This window comes from Ailuropoda melanoleuca, chromosome 14, assembly GCF_002007445.2.
Source record: "Ailuropoda melanoleuca isolate Jingjing chromosome 14, ASM200744v2, whole genome shotgun sequence".
NCBI lineage: Eukaryota > Metazoa > Chordata > Mammalia > Carnivora > Ursidae > Ailuropoda > Ailuropoda melanoleuca.
Genome location: NC_048231.1, coordinates 84,935,552 through 84,952,620, shown reverse-complemented (window position 1 = coordinate 84,952,620; position 17,069 = coordinate 84,935,552). Strand labels below are relative to the sequence as shown.

General features: G+C 36.0%; 1 protein-coding gene across 3 annotated transcripts in view; it reads right to left on the bottom strand.

Annotated features, from left to right (window-relative positions):
- DCC (DCC netrin 1 receptor) overlaps positions 1-17,069 on the bottom strand; it is a 1,087,479-nt gene that overhangs the window by 578,912 nt on the left and 491,498 nt on the right. For all 3 annotated transcript variants that reach the window (XM_034642890.1, XM_034642891.1, XM_034642892.1), the window contains exon 3: positions 4,686-4,970. In XM_034642890.1, coding sequence (XP_034498781.1) covers positions 4,686-4,970 — 285 coding nt within the window. The remainder of the gene's footprint in view (positions 1-4,685; positions 4,971-17,069) is intronic.

The window sequence follows — 17,069 nt, the reverse complement described above, 5'->3', positions numbered from 1 at the left end:
TCCAAATTAGATCTATGAAAGGTTAATAGTGTTCTCTTTATAGCATGGCATAAGAAATAGTTTTATTCATAACTAGCCAAAAGAAAAAAAAAAGAAGCAGCTAAGTATGGGAAAATCCTTTAGTGCAGTGAAAAACATTGAATATGATACAAAAATACCAGTAATACCAGTAATACATTAATCTAATTTGCTCTTAACTTTCTTATTTCTGTTTTTCTGTGTGTATGTTTATACCATGATATATATTATTCAAAAACCTTCAAGGATTCCTAGCCATCAATAAAGTGAATAGAATCAAGTCTAAATTCCTAGACATGGGATTCAATGTTCTCCATAAAATAGGTTCAACTTCTCATTCCAGATTTATCATCTGCTGTTATTCTACAAATGGTTATCTCCTGAATATCTAGCAAAAGAATCATCTCTACAAGGAGTCTGCAAATTTTCCACCTAGAACTGACTTATTCCTTGTCTGTGCTGATTTGGAACTAGATATACTTACCTGAATTTGCCATTCCTGGCCTTATGTTAGTCATATGGCTACACGAATGAACTCTCTGGCTTAATGGTATATTTCAAAACAAAGAATGTGTCTTCTTTGTTTTTTCCTACAAACTATTATTCTGCAGAAATTATAAAACAAATAGTAGCAAAATATAATTAATTTTGTAATATAAGTAATATTTAGTCAAACTAAAAATGTTATGTACCCATTAATAATAAATTCTTGGTGATGAACACAATTCAGAAACCATTTGTTTTAAAACAAGAAAAATAGTTCTCCTTTAAACAATATGAATTTTGAAATGTTTCTGTTAAAATGCATTTCAATAAAAATGAATATTATAGAGAAAAATCATTCAAAATATAACTTAGTCCAACTGATTCCATTAAAAGCCAATGCTTCTAATCGTACAGATATTTAGAGTTCAGGTCTATCCAGGACCCAGAGTCATTTAATTGCAGTTAAACGAATGAACAATAGATTGAATTACCAATTGATCAATTCAATTAGGCCATTAAGAAAACTGAAATAAGAGTTTCAGTGTATGGGCCAGTTATTTTAGTCAACCTAGTGCCCAAAGCAGATTTATAATTCAGCAATTCAATCTACTGCTTGGCACTCAGATGTCATGAGAACCGAATAAAGTGAACCTGACAATCCCAGTGGCCCTCAATACCTCATATGTTCCCCATCACATGCAACAAAATACTTCAAACCATCTCAATCTTACTTAGTGTTGTATTATCAATATTTCAACAACAACAACAAAAAAAAAACCTTTATGACAATTTAATACTAACTTACTCTGCTAAAAATGTACAATTCCGCATAGGCAAGAATTCAATTTCCATCTTAAAACATTAATCAAAATAGTTACTGATTTCCCTACCTTTGAATGAAATAAGTAATTACTCATTTAATCTGGAAAATATAAAATGTTATGGGGAAATTTTAACCAAGTATGACATTTCAAAGTTTGCAATTTATTTTGAACATCTTAGCACCACTATTCCACACCCAATCTCAGAGAAAAGTGCCACCCCCTAGCTTTTACTGAGCCCGGATTCTATCCTCTCCCTCATATGCCCTACGTGATATGTTTTCGAGAACTACCTTAATTAAGATCTCGTCCCTCATCTTCATTTCTGAATCTTGGCTGATACCACTATGGGTCAATTCTCTCCAGGTTAATTCTGCACATTCTACCTTACCTTCCTCGCTTCAGTTTATCTTCCTTACCTCCAGTTTTTCCACTCCAACACTTCCTGTGCCCTATGGCCTTGTTAAAAAGATGAAGTGCAGGTCCCCTGAAAAGCTATTATCTCTCCTTTCTCTGTGCTGTGCTGATTCTGCTCTTCTGACCTGCTGTGCACTACCTTGCTTTTCAAAATCAGCAGCTGGAGTTTCTATGTGAGGGAACCACTATATTTCTTCCTTCACAGTACAGTCTACTTCCTTTGTCTATTTTTTTAAAGATTTTATTTATTTATTTGATAGAGTAAGAGAGAGCACAAGCAGGGGAAGCAGCTGGCAGAGGGACAGGGAGAAGGAGGTTCCCCACTGAGCAGAGAGCCCAATGCAGGCCTCAATCCCAGGATCCTGGGATCATGACCTGAGCTGAAGGCAGACGCTTAACCAACTGAGCCACCTAGGCGCCCCATGTTTTACCCACTATGCTATTGCTGTTTTAGGGCACAGTCTCCCAAGTTTGTATTCTTAGCAACCAGCCTGATGGCAGGAATATAAAATTCACCCAAAAGTTTGTTGAATAAGGTATTTATTTATTTAGTAAATACATTGAAAAGCAACATTTCGAAACAACTATTTGATTCTTAAAATCTGAATTTAATGGATCTCAGTTACTTGGTGATATCAAGCACTTAATACATAAAAGGGGCAACTTTTATTTTATATGAACTTGAGTAGGAACACCAAATTATATATTAATTAGTAGTAGATAATTTTCTACACACATTAGCATTTATGTTTCAAACTAACACAAAAATAGGTAACATCATCAGGCAAGATGGTACTTAAATGACCATGAAGAAGAATATATTTTTAAAGAATGGTGACTATTCTGATAGGACTTTAATGCTTATAACACATATTAATAATCTGATGCTTTCTTATTTTAACTTACTTCTTCTTACCTGATTAAATTAGCATTAGAATTGAGAGTGGGTCATCTATCTATGTAATTTATTACTTCCTCAAATTGGTACTTACAGAAAACAGAAATTGAGTCAGAAAAGATTAGCAAGATTTTAAAAATGAGAAAATCATAAATGGCAATTAAAAGAAACTGGGATTGGCCATCCATCTATCCATCCATCCATCCATCCATCCATTCTCTTACTCAATTTTGTACTTGTCATGGATTTGTGTATTTGACCTCTAAACCAACTTGCAAACTCAATGATAAATGGGACAAACATATGCTCCTTCAGCAGATCCTCTACATGGTCAATAGCATAAGAGACAGGTTTAACCAAGTACAACAATAATGTGTGTGTGTGTGTGTGTATTACTACAGCTCATAAGTCCTTTTTAAAGTTTGTATTTGAATCCATAGAACTTGGAGAAAATTTCTCATTAGCTGTAATAACTTCAAAAAATTTGTTTCCATTCAGATAAAAAATATCCAAACACCTCCAAAGTACCCCAACATATTCTTGCTTTTAGCCAAATTAACAATATGAAATTTGGCTTTAAATAAATCTCCACAAATTATAATGCAAATGTGTCTTACAAGGTGAACAAATAAATGTAAGTGGTGATTTAATGCTTATGTCTCTGTGTCTTTCAAAACTTTCTATTTCAGATTTAATATTTAATTAGTCCAACATTATCCCTTAATACCTCTGGAAAACAGACCTTTCAGTCATATTAAGATAGGCTAACATAGTCTTGACAATTTTCTATGTGGCTTACCTAGGCTTCCCATCTGATTGACTTAGATGCATTATTAAGGACATGTGAATATAAATATTTAAAATTTTTGTGTATCTAATGGATGCCTAAATAGATGCATGTATGTGTTGGGAATAAATGCTACATTTGCGTCTGTCACTGCCTAGTGGATGGAAGGAAATCGTGGTGCTGATGGATATTGACACATTGAAGTCAGTATCCCTGTGACTGATGGAGGAAAGAGTACACAAAAGAATTAGAAGAGGCTTCAAAGATCTCCTTATCAAAGTACCTGGGAATGTTCAAATTGTCAGTTTACTTTTGAAGAGACATAGGAATGTTACCCTCTACCTAGCTGAAGGACTTGTGGTAACTACACACAGCATGCAGAGACAAGAGCCAACATCAATGCTTTGATAGGGAGTCTGTCACAATGACTCAAGTGTGTGTCTTCGTTGTGATTCTCACAAGTGAGTCTTTGTAAACCCTCCAAGTGCTACTAAATGAGAAAGTAGGTATTACATAGATAGAAGATAGTAGCAGTTAATGCAAGAGAAGAGATGTTAGAAAATCTCCAGTCTAACCTCTAGTTATTTAGGAGATGAAAAGGAGCCCACAGTCGTAGATTTGCCAGAGAAGAGAAAGGAAGATAAGAGGTAGAGAGAAACTACTTTCCTTATCATAGTATCAGTCACACTATATTGTAATGATTTACATGCCCATGTCACCCAAACTCTAACAAGCCAGGCTCTGTGTCAGTCTTAATCATTGCTACATCCCGATACATAGCACAGTGTTTCTCAGAAATGAGTATATGAATTAATGAGTAAATGAATCTTCAGTATTAACCTGGGGAAGGTTCTTAATCTTGCAGAGCCTCACCTTCATCCTTTGAAAATGGGGATAATAGTCACTACTTAGAATGTTATCAGGGGAAAATAAAATGATACATTAACAATGCTTAGCAGTGAGCTTTACAGTAAGAAGCACTCATTGTGTATTAATGGATGTGTGAACACATCCATGAATGAAGCCAGATATATAAGGAAAATATGTATTTCTCTGGCACTTCAAATACAAGACTGGGAAGAGTAAGAAAAACTTTTGGCTTACCCTCAGCTAAAGGCTCATTTAGAAAGAAGGGGGGGAAATGTAAAGCAAACCCCCAGAACTCAAAAACAATCACAAAGCATTTGTTGAAGGGAAAATTTTTGTTCAAACTACTCCAAAGGGTATAATTCTGACGAAAGTAAGAGGGCAGTCACACCTGACAGAATTCTGACTTCGGCTTCATTTCCCGTTCGCGAGCTGGCGGGATTCCGAGCGAAGCATCGATAGATTCCAACGTCCCCCGGTTGAAGTCTGCTGATCTGCAAGGCGCCAGAGGGCAAGGCCACCACTCGGGAATCTCCCGGGATAGGAGTCAGGTCTTGTTGGTTTTTTTGCCAGTGTATTGCTGGCATAGGCTCCCCAATGACTTCACACTTGAGTAGCACTGTGTCTCCCATAAAAGCTGTGACAGATTCTGTCTGGGATAGGAACCTTAGTGGTCCTAGGGGAAAAACAAAGAAGAGAGGATAAATCTTTCAGATAAGGCAGAATAACCACCAATAAAAATAATCACGCCTGTATTCTTTATAGAAAATTGTATTTTATGTTTTGTCAAATTTCATCTCATTGGTTCTTCATATTTTGCTGCATTATGTGTCTGATATTACAATAGTTTCTGTGGCTAACAAAATGATAAAAATATTGCCATTAATCTCTAGAAGCTTACTATTTTGTTAGTCTTCGTTCATAAAACAGCCTTGTAAAATAAACAGAATACACAAGATCATCCTAATTTTACACACAAGAAAATCGAGGTTCAGAGAAATAGAATTCTACACACAAGTTCACACAATCCTGCAAATAAGACCTGGTTCTTTTTTTGTTTTGCTCTGTTTTTTTAAAGTAGGCTCCAAGCCCAGTGTGGGACTTGAACTCATGACCCTGAGACTTAGAGTTATGCACTCTACTGACTCAGCCAGCCAGGCACCCCACAATCTAGTTCTTTTGAATCCTGGTCCTATGTGCTTCCAAGTACATGGCTTTGGACAGAGGACTATGAAGTTAAGGAGATTCACGAAGGACTGACCATATGGCATAGCCTACAGCAATTTCAAGAAAAATGGATGACATTAACCACCAATTAGAGTAACAGAGAACACTCTCGTATGGGTTGACTGCCTAAGGTAAATGATCATCAGTATTTGCCAGTTATAGTTGTGGTAAACTGAGAAAATTAACTAGATTAGCTTGTGTTTCTAGTCTGGCTGGTGATCTACTCTGTATGATTCCTTTGGTAACTTTTTTCCATTTCTATGGGCTATAATATGGGATAAGAGCTAACTCAACTCACATAACCATTGTGATGTTCATGTACAATAACATGTGGAAAAGACACATTCATATGGATGATTAAGCAAATGTAGGGAAAAGGAAAAAAGGAAATGACAAAAAGAAAATAAATGGCCATTACTGAGTATGAGCATGGTGAAAGAGAAGTCTCCCACATAATGATGTTTTACATGAGAAGGGTAGAAAATATTTTGATCTTGCCCTCTTGAGCCCCCTTTTTGTGAATAGATGGATATTTATGACTCTAGTGCTTCAACTGTGAAAACTTTTTAAATGATTAAACATAAACATATTTGAATGAATTATGCTATCACTTATAGAACATTAGCAATTTTATTTTCTAGAGTTCATTTATTTAAATAATTTTAAATTCCTTGATTCATGTTTCATTCATTACAGTTATATTCCAATATTTTGATTTTCACTTCAATCTTACTGGAATTGCTTTCATTGTGTGTTCATTTCATAATAAAATGTAATTCATTCATCATTTTGGGGTTCACCTCAAGGTTTCCTGATCATATTTTGTGTTATTGTGATTTTTTTTTATTTTATAGATTTGTTTTAACTAAGTCAAAATTTCCTAGGCCCAGGATCAAATTTTACCGATAATTTTTCCATCAGTATGTAGTCAATAACAAATTCTACTTGTGCTCAGTTTTAACTACTATTAGTTTTATTTTGGGTCTGTTTATTCTCACAAACCTAAATTTTCTTACAATCTGAAAAAAAATTTGTTGGAGTCAAAAGGGGAAAGACAAGATGACTTAGTTAAAACATCATAATTAAATATGGGAGACAATCAGAAATGCCGTAAAGAAGCCTCCTTCCCTAGGTGAACATGGAATTTCATATCTATTTCAGGGATCAGAGTATTTAAACCACCAGATAATTGAATCTATGAAACAGGAAATTGTATCAATATCACATATGGAATAGTTAGAAGCTGCCAAAGATGGTTTGCTACTCATTATACCTCCATTTACATTAATAGACCTGCAGATCTATAAATGCAATATTAAGGCTGTTCTTTAGTAAGAATGATTAATTCTAGACCATGTAGAACCATTCATACTTGTACAAATATTAATTTACCAACTGAAATTTATCCCAAACATAAGTTACTAAAATTAGTCATCCGGACCCCCAGTTAAGGCTCTAGAATCTGGATCCATGGATTTGTTTGTCTCCACACTACAAACATATCTACAGGGGGTGCCAGCCACATGCATTATTCTATTCTTATTTAGTGTCCAGAATTAATCTGTAACTATGCTAGATTTACCACTGAGTAAAGACCAAAAGGAATCTGTTAACTTGTGTCCTAGCTCATTGTTCAAAGTCCAATTTCTATACTCTTTGTAGTGTAATGTCTAGAGTCTATTCAAAATAAGTACATTAATCTATAACTGCTAAAGTATAGATTTAAAGCATGTACTTAAACAGAGAGTGGCCGTATATACTACATAAGGCAACACTGCAATGAATAGTTAGCCAGATGTTGTGAGGGTTATGTAGGACAATAGATTTTAAACAATTTTTTTTTTATTTAATAGTTTTCTTCTTGGTCTCCACTTCCATATTTTATTTTGTAGTTAAGGAAATAAAGTTGGGAATAATTTACCTATACAGACAAATTATATGTTTTATAAAACGTAAGTAAGAATAAAATATTTTGAATAAGTTGGTAAAATATCTGGATACTTATATTTTTTCAGCTATACACTCTTGTATAAGTTATACACAATGGATAAAGTTCTCAATACCTAATTTACATTTAAATGTCTGTGGTGTTTCAAAAACTCACTATATTCTAGATAATAAATACAACAGAATAGAATAAAACATTAAATGAAAGGGTATAAGCATACCTTGGTGATATTTTAGGTTCAGTTCTAAAGCACCTCAATAAAGTGGATATTGAAATAACATAAGTCAGATGAACTTTTTGGTTTGCTGGTTCATATAAAAGTTATGTTTACCCTCTACTGTAATCTATTAAGTGTGCAATAGCATTATGTAATATAATTTAGCAGTGCTTTATTGCTAAAAAATGCTAAGCATCATTGGCGCTTTCAGCAATTTTTTGTTGTTTTTGTTTTTTGTCAGTAGAGAGTCTCGCCTCACTGTTGCTGGCTGCTGACTGGTTGGGCTGATGAAACCTGGGGTGGCTGTGGCAATTTCTTTAAATAAGACAACAATGAAGTTTGTCGCATTGATTGATTGTTCCTTTCATGAATGATCTCTCTGTAGCATGTGATGCTGTTTGATAGCATTTTACCCAGAGGAGAACTTCTTTCAAGATTGGAGTCAGCCCCCTCAAACTCTGCTGCTGCTTTTTCAACCAAGTTTATGTAATATCCCAAATCCTTTATTTTCATTTCAATAATTTTCACAGCATCTTCACCATTAGTAGTTTCCATCTCGAAAAACCAGTTTCCTGGCTCATCTGTAAGAAGTGACTCCTCATCCATTCGAGTTTTATCATCAGACTGCAACAATTCAGTCATATCTTCAGGCTCCACTTCTAATCTAGTTCCGTGTTATTTCCACCACTTCTATAGTTACTTCCTCTACTGAAGTCTTGAACCCCTCCAACTCATCCATGAGTGTTGGAATCAACTTCTCCCAAACTCCTATTAATGTTGGTATTTTGACTTCTTCCCATGAATCATATATGTGATTAGTGGCATCTAGAATGGTGAATTCCTTCTAGAAGGTTTTTAATTAACTGCACTGTTGCATCAGAGGAGTCACTATCAATTGCAGCTATAGCCTTATAAAATGTATTTCTTAAATAATAAGATTTGAAAGTCAAAATAACTCTTTGATCCATGGGCTGCAGAGTGGATGTTGTGCTAGCAGGTATGAAAACATTAATCTTGTTGTGCGTCTCCCCCAGAGCTCTTGAGTGACCAGGTGCCTTGTCAAAGAGCAGTAGTATTTAAGAAATGATTTTTTTTTTCTGAGCAATATGTCTCAACAGTAGGCTTAAAATATTCAGTAAACCATGTTGTAAACAGATGTGCTGTTATCTAGGCTTTGTTGTTCCATTTATAGAGCAGAGTGGAATTAGCACAACTCTTAACAGCCCTAGAATTTTCAGAATGGTAAATGAGCCCTGGCTTCAACTTAAAGTCGCGAGCTACGTTAGCCCCTAACAAGAGAGTCAGCCTGTCCTTTGAAGCTTTGACTTCCCCGCTCTAGCCATGAAAATCCTAGATGACATCTTCTTCCAATAGAAGGCTGTTTTGTCTACATTAAAAATCTGTTGTCTAGTGTACTCACCTTCATTAATTATCTTAGCTAGACCTGGATAACTTGCTGCAGCTTCTATATCACCATTTGCTCTTTCTCCTCGCATTTTGGTATTATGGAGATGGATTCTTTCCTTAAACTTCATCAAACTATGACTGCCAGCTCCAAACTTTTCTTTTGCAGCTTCTTTACCACCTCTCAGCCTTCACAGAATTGAAGAGATTTAGGGTCTTGCTCTGTATTAGGCTTTGGCTTAAGAGAATGTTGTGGCTGGTTTGACTTTTTATCCAGACCACCAAAATTTTCTCCATATCAGCAATAAGGTTGTTTCACTTTCTTATCATTTGTGTGTTCATGGGAATAGCACTTTTAAATTCCTTCAAGAAATTTTCCTCGGCATGCAAAATCTGGCTGATTGTTTGGGGCAAAAGTCTTACCTTGGCCTATCTTGGCTTCTGATGTACCTTCCTCACTAACCTTAATAATTTCTAGCTTTTTTTTTTAAATATGAGAGATGTATGACTTTTCCTTTAACTTGAACACTTAGAGACCACTGAGAATTATTCATTGGTCTAATATCAATATTGTTTTGTCTCAGGGAATAGGGAGGCCCAAGTAGAGGGAAAAAAGATGCAGGAATGGCCTATTGGTGGAGCATTCAGAGCACACAGAACATTTACAGATTAAGTTCGCCATCTTATATGAGTGTAGGTCATGGCGTGTCAAAACAACTACAATAGTAACATCAGAATCACTGATCACAGATGAGCATAACAAATATAATAATAATGAAAAAGTTTGATACATTGGAAGAATTACCAAACTGTGACATGGAGACACAAAGTGAACAAATACTGTTAGAGAAATGAGGCCAATAAACTTGTGTGACACAGGGTTGCCACAAACCTTCAATTCGTAAAAAATGCAGTATCTAGGAACCAAAATAAAGTGCAATAAAATGAGGTATGGTTGAATTCAAACTGATACTCAACAACTGGTTCCTTTATGTAAACTTCAACCAGTTGGAAGGATCATACACAAGACATAATATTGTATATTAATATAATTAGACTTAATGGAATTGGTTAACATTCCGCATGCTTTTTTAGTATACACTCTATGATTATTTCATATTTTAATAAACGAGGTCAGAATTGTATCCTATTTAAAATTTAATGATGTAATAATGTTTTAAAATTTCAAGTAGTTGATTATTTGACACAGTGAGAAATTATAAACATGATTTGTAGCTTTTTCTTTTTTGTATCTGCAAAGCAAACCCAACACATCAAAAAGCAATTGTAAGTTTACAAGGCTCTATATGGCTTAAATTAATGCTCCCAATATTGTGCCAAATTTTGGCACTCACATCTCTTGGTGGTGTAACAACCCAGCAACAGTATTAAAAGAAGAAGTTATAGGCTATCACCTTAGTACTATATTTTCAAGGCATGAGTATGAACACCTAGTAATGAACATTAAACTCACTGCAACTCGTAAGAATGAAATACAGTATTTTCAGAAGAGCCATTTTATGCTGTAAGGCAATACAAATGATTCCTGTGCTTCATTCATAGAGAGATACAAGTATAATTTTAACTAAGTCCTCGTGAAAAATAGCTACCTGATCCACAAGAGCCTTTTCTTGAAAAAAGTTGGATTCAAACACATCTGATCCATGTAATCATAGCGCAAGTGGTCTTCCTATCTCTACTCTTTTCTCACCCTACTATATTCCAAATATAGTAAAAGATCACTGTTTCTAAATCAGCAAAGTTTTTGCTTCATTTAAGAAACTCTAATGTCCCCAGTTTTTTCTAGTATTGTCTTATACCTCAAATACTGCTACCCAAGCATCTAGCACAAGGAACTTTCCAGGCTCCTCTTCCACAACTCCTGTAAAATAATTCTTGGATCTATTGAACTGGTCTACTCCCTAAACCTGCTCCCTCTTAATTGTATTTCTCAAGTTTCCTCTAAAAAGGAAAACATCTACCTATCAAAACTGTGGTTATTCATAAGGTACTGACTCAAAAAAAACAAAACAAAACAAAAAAAACAAAAAAAAAAAACCTTTTCTCTAGTCTTGCCTCCTGGAAATCATCTCAAAAGCTTTCGAATTTTTACAGCAGTGATAATTTACAGATAATATGACAAAGCCAGTTATACAAATAAAAGTCTGAAAAGTGTCTATGGTTTGTATATGTGGGGTCTTTTGGGGGTGGGGCAGAGGTATCTTATGCTTCAAGAGTATATCAAATATCACCTGAAAGAAAAACAAAATACACAAATATTTGTTGAGGTTCTAGGTGACTCTAAATGTTTAAAAAGAGCATTGAGATATATAAATGTTGATAATTGCATTTGAGTGTTGGCTCTATCACATCCTAGCATTCTCAGTGGCAGTCTGGGATGGTAAAGAAGGAGACACATGGGTTGGTCAGATTACCTGGGGTCACTTCTCTGCTTCACCTTTTAACCAGCTGGACAGCTTCGGGCAAGGTCTCAGTTTTAACATTTGCACTATATTAAGTACCTTTATAAATCACCTCACTTTATCCTCACAACAGACCTGTTAGTGTCACTGTCTCTACTTTACAGATGGAACTAGAATAGGAGCAAAACTCATTCAAACGTTTACAATATGTATGATTGTTTGGGTTTTTTTTTTTTTAAGTTTTAGTGTTGAATTATCATATTTCTTAAAACGCCTTATTTCCCCAACCCATGGAAATGTCTCAAGAAGAGTTTCTTCTATAGATCAGTATCCCCCGCACTCCTCAACCCCTAAGTAGCTGCACAGTGTGGGGTAAACTCGGCTGTTTAGTAAGTACTCTCAGGGACAAACCAGCCTAAAATATGGCACTTTCAAAAATAACACATAAATTTTCTTTTCTTTTATCTTTTTTACAAACTTAATTTTTGATGTTTTCAGGAGGTCTTTCACTGTTAGCCTTGGAAAAAAGGCTGTTTCCAAGAATGAACTGCAGTCAAGGTTCCTACCTTCACACTTGGTCTGACCCAGGATGCTAAGGCAGCTTTCAATCTAGCAATACCTGGACTCCTTGGAAGTGTCCCCTACCAGTCAAAATGCAGGTCCACACAATATCTGCCCCTCCGTGCATTAGCAAAGACCAGCACCTACTAGGGAGGTATTACTTTGGGAACTATTAAAAGGAGAGAACACATTGTTTTGCATTTGGAGAAGTCAGACATGTATGGGAGCTCCATTTTATCTCCTGTCCCAAAAATGATAAACACAGACAGTTATAATTCAAATTTTATAAGTTCCTAATAGTCAGTAAAACTGCCTGAGCTTCAGTATCAGAAATTTTATTGACATCAACTATCCTAATTATAGTTGTACAGTAAGCATTAAGTGCTGTTAGCAAGAGATATACAACCATTATGCAAGTACCATGGAGAAATGGGTCTCACCCTGTTTATTTGGATTTTTGTAAAAGATCCTTCAGTTATTCTTTAGTACTAATTTTAACAGTGAAAGGATTCATTAAGGGTCCATTTATATATGTTACTTTGTTAATGCTGCTCAAGGCCTGTTAAACAGCCACAACCACAATTCTTCCCTAGAACGTTTACTACCTACTCATGCAAGAAGGAGTAAAGTTTAACTCTTCTCTAACACAGCACTTGAATACCTGCGATTTGACAGTGCCCAGTGCCAAAGCAGAATTCTCAGTTCCTCAGAGAGGCCTCCCCCAAGCCTAGATAGAACCAATCATCTCTGTATGTCTCCTTTGCAGCACTTACTTCAACTGTAATTAATTAACTATGGCATTGATTTAACAGCCATCTTCCTGGCTAATCTGTAGAATTCCACAAAAGCAGGGCTAAGTCTATTGTATTCTGCACTCAGACTTAGCAGAGCACATGACATATCATTGTCCATCAAATATTTGTTGAATGAAAAATATATTATCCATAAGATATTTTGTTTAGGCAAATATGTCAGACTCCAAACACTGGCAAGTCTAGGAAGGACAGCAATGGCTAAGGAGGCATACAGAGAGGGAGAAACCAGGTATTTCTTCAGGGGATGTGAAAAACAGCAAAGGCTAATATACATACATGAAGTCAAACCATGAAGCCTTTCATTTGAAAACTGATTGTGTATTGGGGGGGGAGGGGAAGAGGCTATGCGTAGTACATCCATGAACATTTTAACCAAGCATCATAAGTTTAAATTGTCGGCTAGTGATATACATTTTGAATGAAATTTTCCTATCCTTCCTTCCTTGTAAATCACTGTCCCAAGGAACAACGTTATCAGTGGTGTCTGGGCCGGCCCCCACCTGGCTGGGACAGCCTGAGCAATGGCTGCAACCATCAATCAGGTTCCAGCCAATACCTATTTCCTCAGGAGCTAGGCACAACCAAACTGTTGGCTGTCACTGAGGCAGGAGAAATGTTAATAGCAAAAGCAGCAAACATTTTTCATTTAGGCTTTTCCTTTGTGATGCTAAAAAAATGAGGTAAAATATCACCATGGCAATGAATGAAAAGCTGCTAAATCTGCAGGGACATCAAAAGTGTTAGGCTCCTAGAATTAAAATAATGAGAACAATAGTCTCTGTGGACCCTTCCACCCATACATACACACACCACACAGACTATGAGAAATCTTTCCATCGGATCCAGACAGTCAGAAAGTTTGAACATCTTAGCATGTGCTTTCATTCATTGAATTCTAAACTACTTTGGCTTTTAAGCAAAAGTAGAAATAAAGCATTTTGCTGTCCAGGTTTATGTCAAGACTCTTTGCCTCTAGGGAGGCCTCCCATCCACCCGCACACCCCTAGACTGGGCCTATTCCTTTTTTAAAATTCTAATCTGAAAATGGCACATTCTTCTGATTTGCCCTCTAGCCTCTTTGGCAGACTATCAGGATCCCCATCTCCTCCTATGGAAGGTCTAATTATTAAGTAATTAAAATTCATTTAATAAAAAGAGACTTATCAATTGGGGGACAGATTTTGGGGTTGGAAACATGCCTCGCTTTTAAATATTCAGCAACGTGGTGATATTCTACACCTGCCAGAGAACTGCTATAAATGCTTTGTTTGCTCCAAATTAAAGCCTCAAGGCTAAGTCCCTTCAAAGCCTGGACCTTGTTTGCCCTCGTTTAATTTGCAAATTAGCTGAAGGGAAGAGAATTAAGGTAATCTAAAGAGAAATTCTCCAGGTTTGGTCTTTTTCAGAAGTCAGAAGACCAATAAAGGATTCTTAGAATTTGTTATAGCATATTTCTGCCAGTATGTCCCTCTGAGAATTGTCATTTCCCTTCTTTATTTTTTCCAGATTTTTGTTTTAGCTTCATTTTCACTGGCAAAATTACAGACTTCTAGGTAGTTGGCTAAAGAGAAGTTGCTCCAACGTGGCATTGCGAAACAAATCTAGTGAGAATGTCTGGTGGGTGCCAGCCATACTCACCTGGTGTGTGATCTTATAAGAAACATCCATGTGGGTAATTAGTTGAACCTCAGAAGGATGTAACAGAAGTATGAAATAAAAAGGAAAATCGTACAGGCAAATTACACAGTTTGTCGGTCCTGCTCTACAAGAATGGCAGCACACAATGAACTCATCCCCTAGGCAAAAAGTTGTCAAGGAGACATGCCATCAGTAAGTGTTGCTCAGAATCCCCCCAGAGGTCTGTCCACTATAAATGCTCTGAAGGACTGGTACTCTTCCCAATCCTTGAAGACTAATTAGACATAAGGCGTGGAACCAGGTGGTCATTTGGGGTTTCCTATAATCTATGGGTGATCAAGAGCCAGTTGGAATGCTGATCTATCATAATCTCACCAAGCAGCCTTGCTGGACTCCTGGTCTTCAAATCCATGGAGTAATTCAGGATTCCCAATCCATCTTTCTTAAAAAAACATTGCTTGGACCTCTGGTAGCCTACATGGTGCCTTTATAAGAATTGGGAAAGAATGATCTTTGATCTTTGAAGGCATGAAGTTTAAAAAGGTGCTCCATAGGATTGGCCAGCAATCCAGAGCTGGATTTCAGCTCCATACCCCAACTCTTCTCTAGAGACTGTTCTCAGATATGAATTACACCATGTACCATCCGCCCTACTCCTTCTGATTTCATTATCAGCAATAGGACAAGCATGATTCAGCCCCTTCATGTCTTTTGTTGACTTCAATGTCAATAGAGGTGGATTCTGGAAGCATTCATCTAGGTAGCATTAATAACTTTACTTTCATTCATCTGAGTTATTACAGAATATCTACTTCTCAGCGCAAGATTAAATAATGAAGAAAGCTTTACTAACTTTTCCTTAACTTGCATGATCTTGTCTTCTTGGATATAGATCCTCAATAAAATCTAATCAAATTATATTGAATATAAATGCCATTATTCTACATGAAAGTTAGAATAGAATCCATTTTTACAGAAAGAGCTATATTGCAACACATGTATAGTGGTGGTTACCTTTCCTCTTAGGTTTACTGTCATATCTTTGATGACTGAATCTGGTCTCTTACCTGTATAGATATTAAGCCAAGTGGAAACTCATATTTATAATGAAGATCAATTAGGGGTTGTTTGCTTATTTTTTTATAAGATTTTCATATAGTATTTTAATGGAATTTTTTAATGGATAAGCTTCCAATATAGAAAAGTGTTTGTTAGAAATCAAAAACTGAAAATACAGTTGACTCATGAACAGCACAGGGGTCAAGGGTGCCAATCCCCCTGTGCAGTCAAAAATTTAACTATAGGGGCACCTGGGTGGCTCAGTCGTTAAGCGTCTGCCTTCGGCTCAGGGTGTGATCCCGGCGTTCTGGGATTGAGCCCCACATCAGGCTCCTCCACTGGGAGCCTGCTTCTTCCTCTCCCACTCCCCCTGCTTCTGTTCCCTCTCTCAGTGGCTGTTTCTCTCTCTGCAAATAAATTAAAAATCTTAAAAAAAATAAACTGTAATATTGACTTCCCAAAAAATTAACTATTAATAGTCTACTGTTTGCTGAGAGTCTTATCAATAACATAAACAGTCGATTAACAAATATTTTGTATATGTATCATATACTGCATTCATACAATAAAGTAAGCTAGAAAAAAGAAAATGTTATTAAGAAAATCATAAGGATATGAAAAAAAAACACCTGCATGTAAGTGGACCTGTGCGATTCAAACCTATGTTGTTCAAGGGTCAACTGTATAAACAAAAATAATATAGCATTTTAACCTATTAATGTTGCAAAGATTACAAAATGATGACTAACAATGCTTCTGAAAGTATGAATTGATACACTACCGTTGAAAAGTAATTTGGCAATGTACATCATAACAATTTGATCCAAGAACTCTCCTTCTAGGAATCTCTCCATAAATATATGAAGAAAAGAGTTAGATATATAAAACAATTCAGTACATCATTGTTTAAAATAGTGAATGACAATCAAAGGCTTTGAATGCCATACTTGATGATTTGGACCTCATAGATATATATAGAACACTACACCCCAGAACCAAAGAATACTCATTCTATTCTAATACCCATGGAACATTCTCAAGAAGATCATGTTCTGGGACACAAAACAGGTCTCAACCGATACCAAAAGATTGAAATTATCCCCTGCATATTCTCAGACCACAACGCTCTGAAATTGGAACTCAACCACAAGGAAAAATTTGGAAGAAACTCAAACACTTGGAGACTAAGGACCATCCTGCTCAAGAATGACTCGATAAACCAGGAAATCAAAAAACAAATTAAACAATTTATGGAGACCAACGAGAATGAATACACAACGGTCCAAAACCTATGGGATACTGCAAAGGCAGTCCTAAGGGGGAAATACATAGCCATCCAAGCCTCACTCAAAAGAATAGAAAAATCTAAAATGCAGTTTCTATATTCTCACCTCAAGAAACTGGAACAGCAACAGAGGGACAGGCCTAACCCACTGACAAGGAAGGAGTTGACCAAGATTAGAGCAGAAATCAATGAATTAGA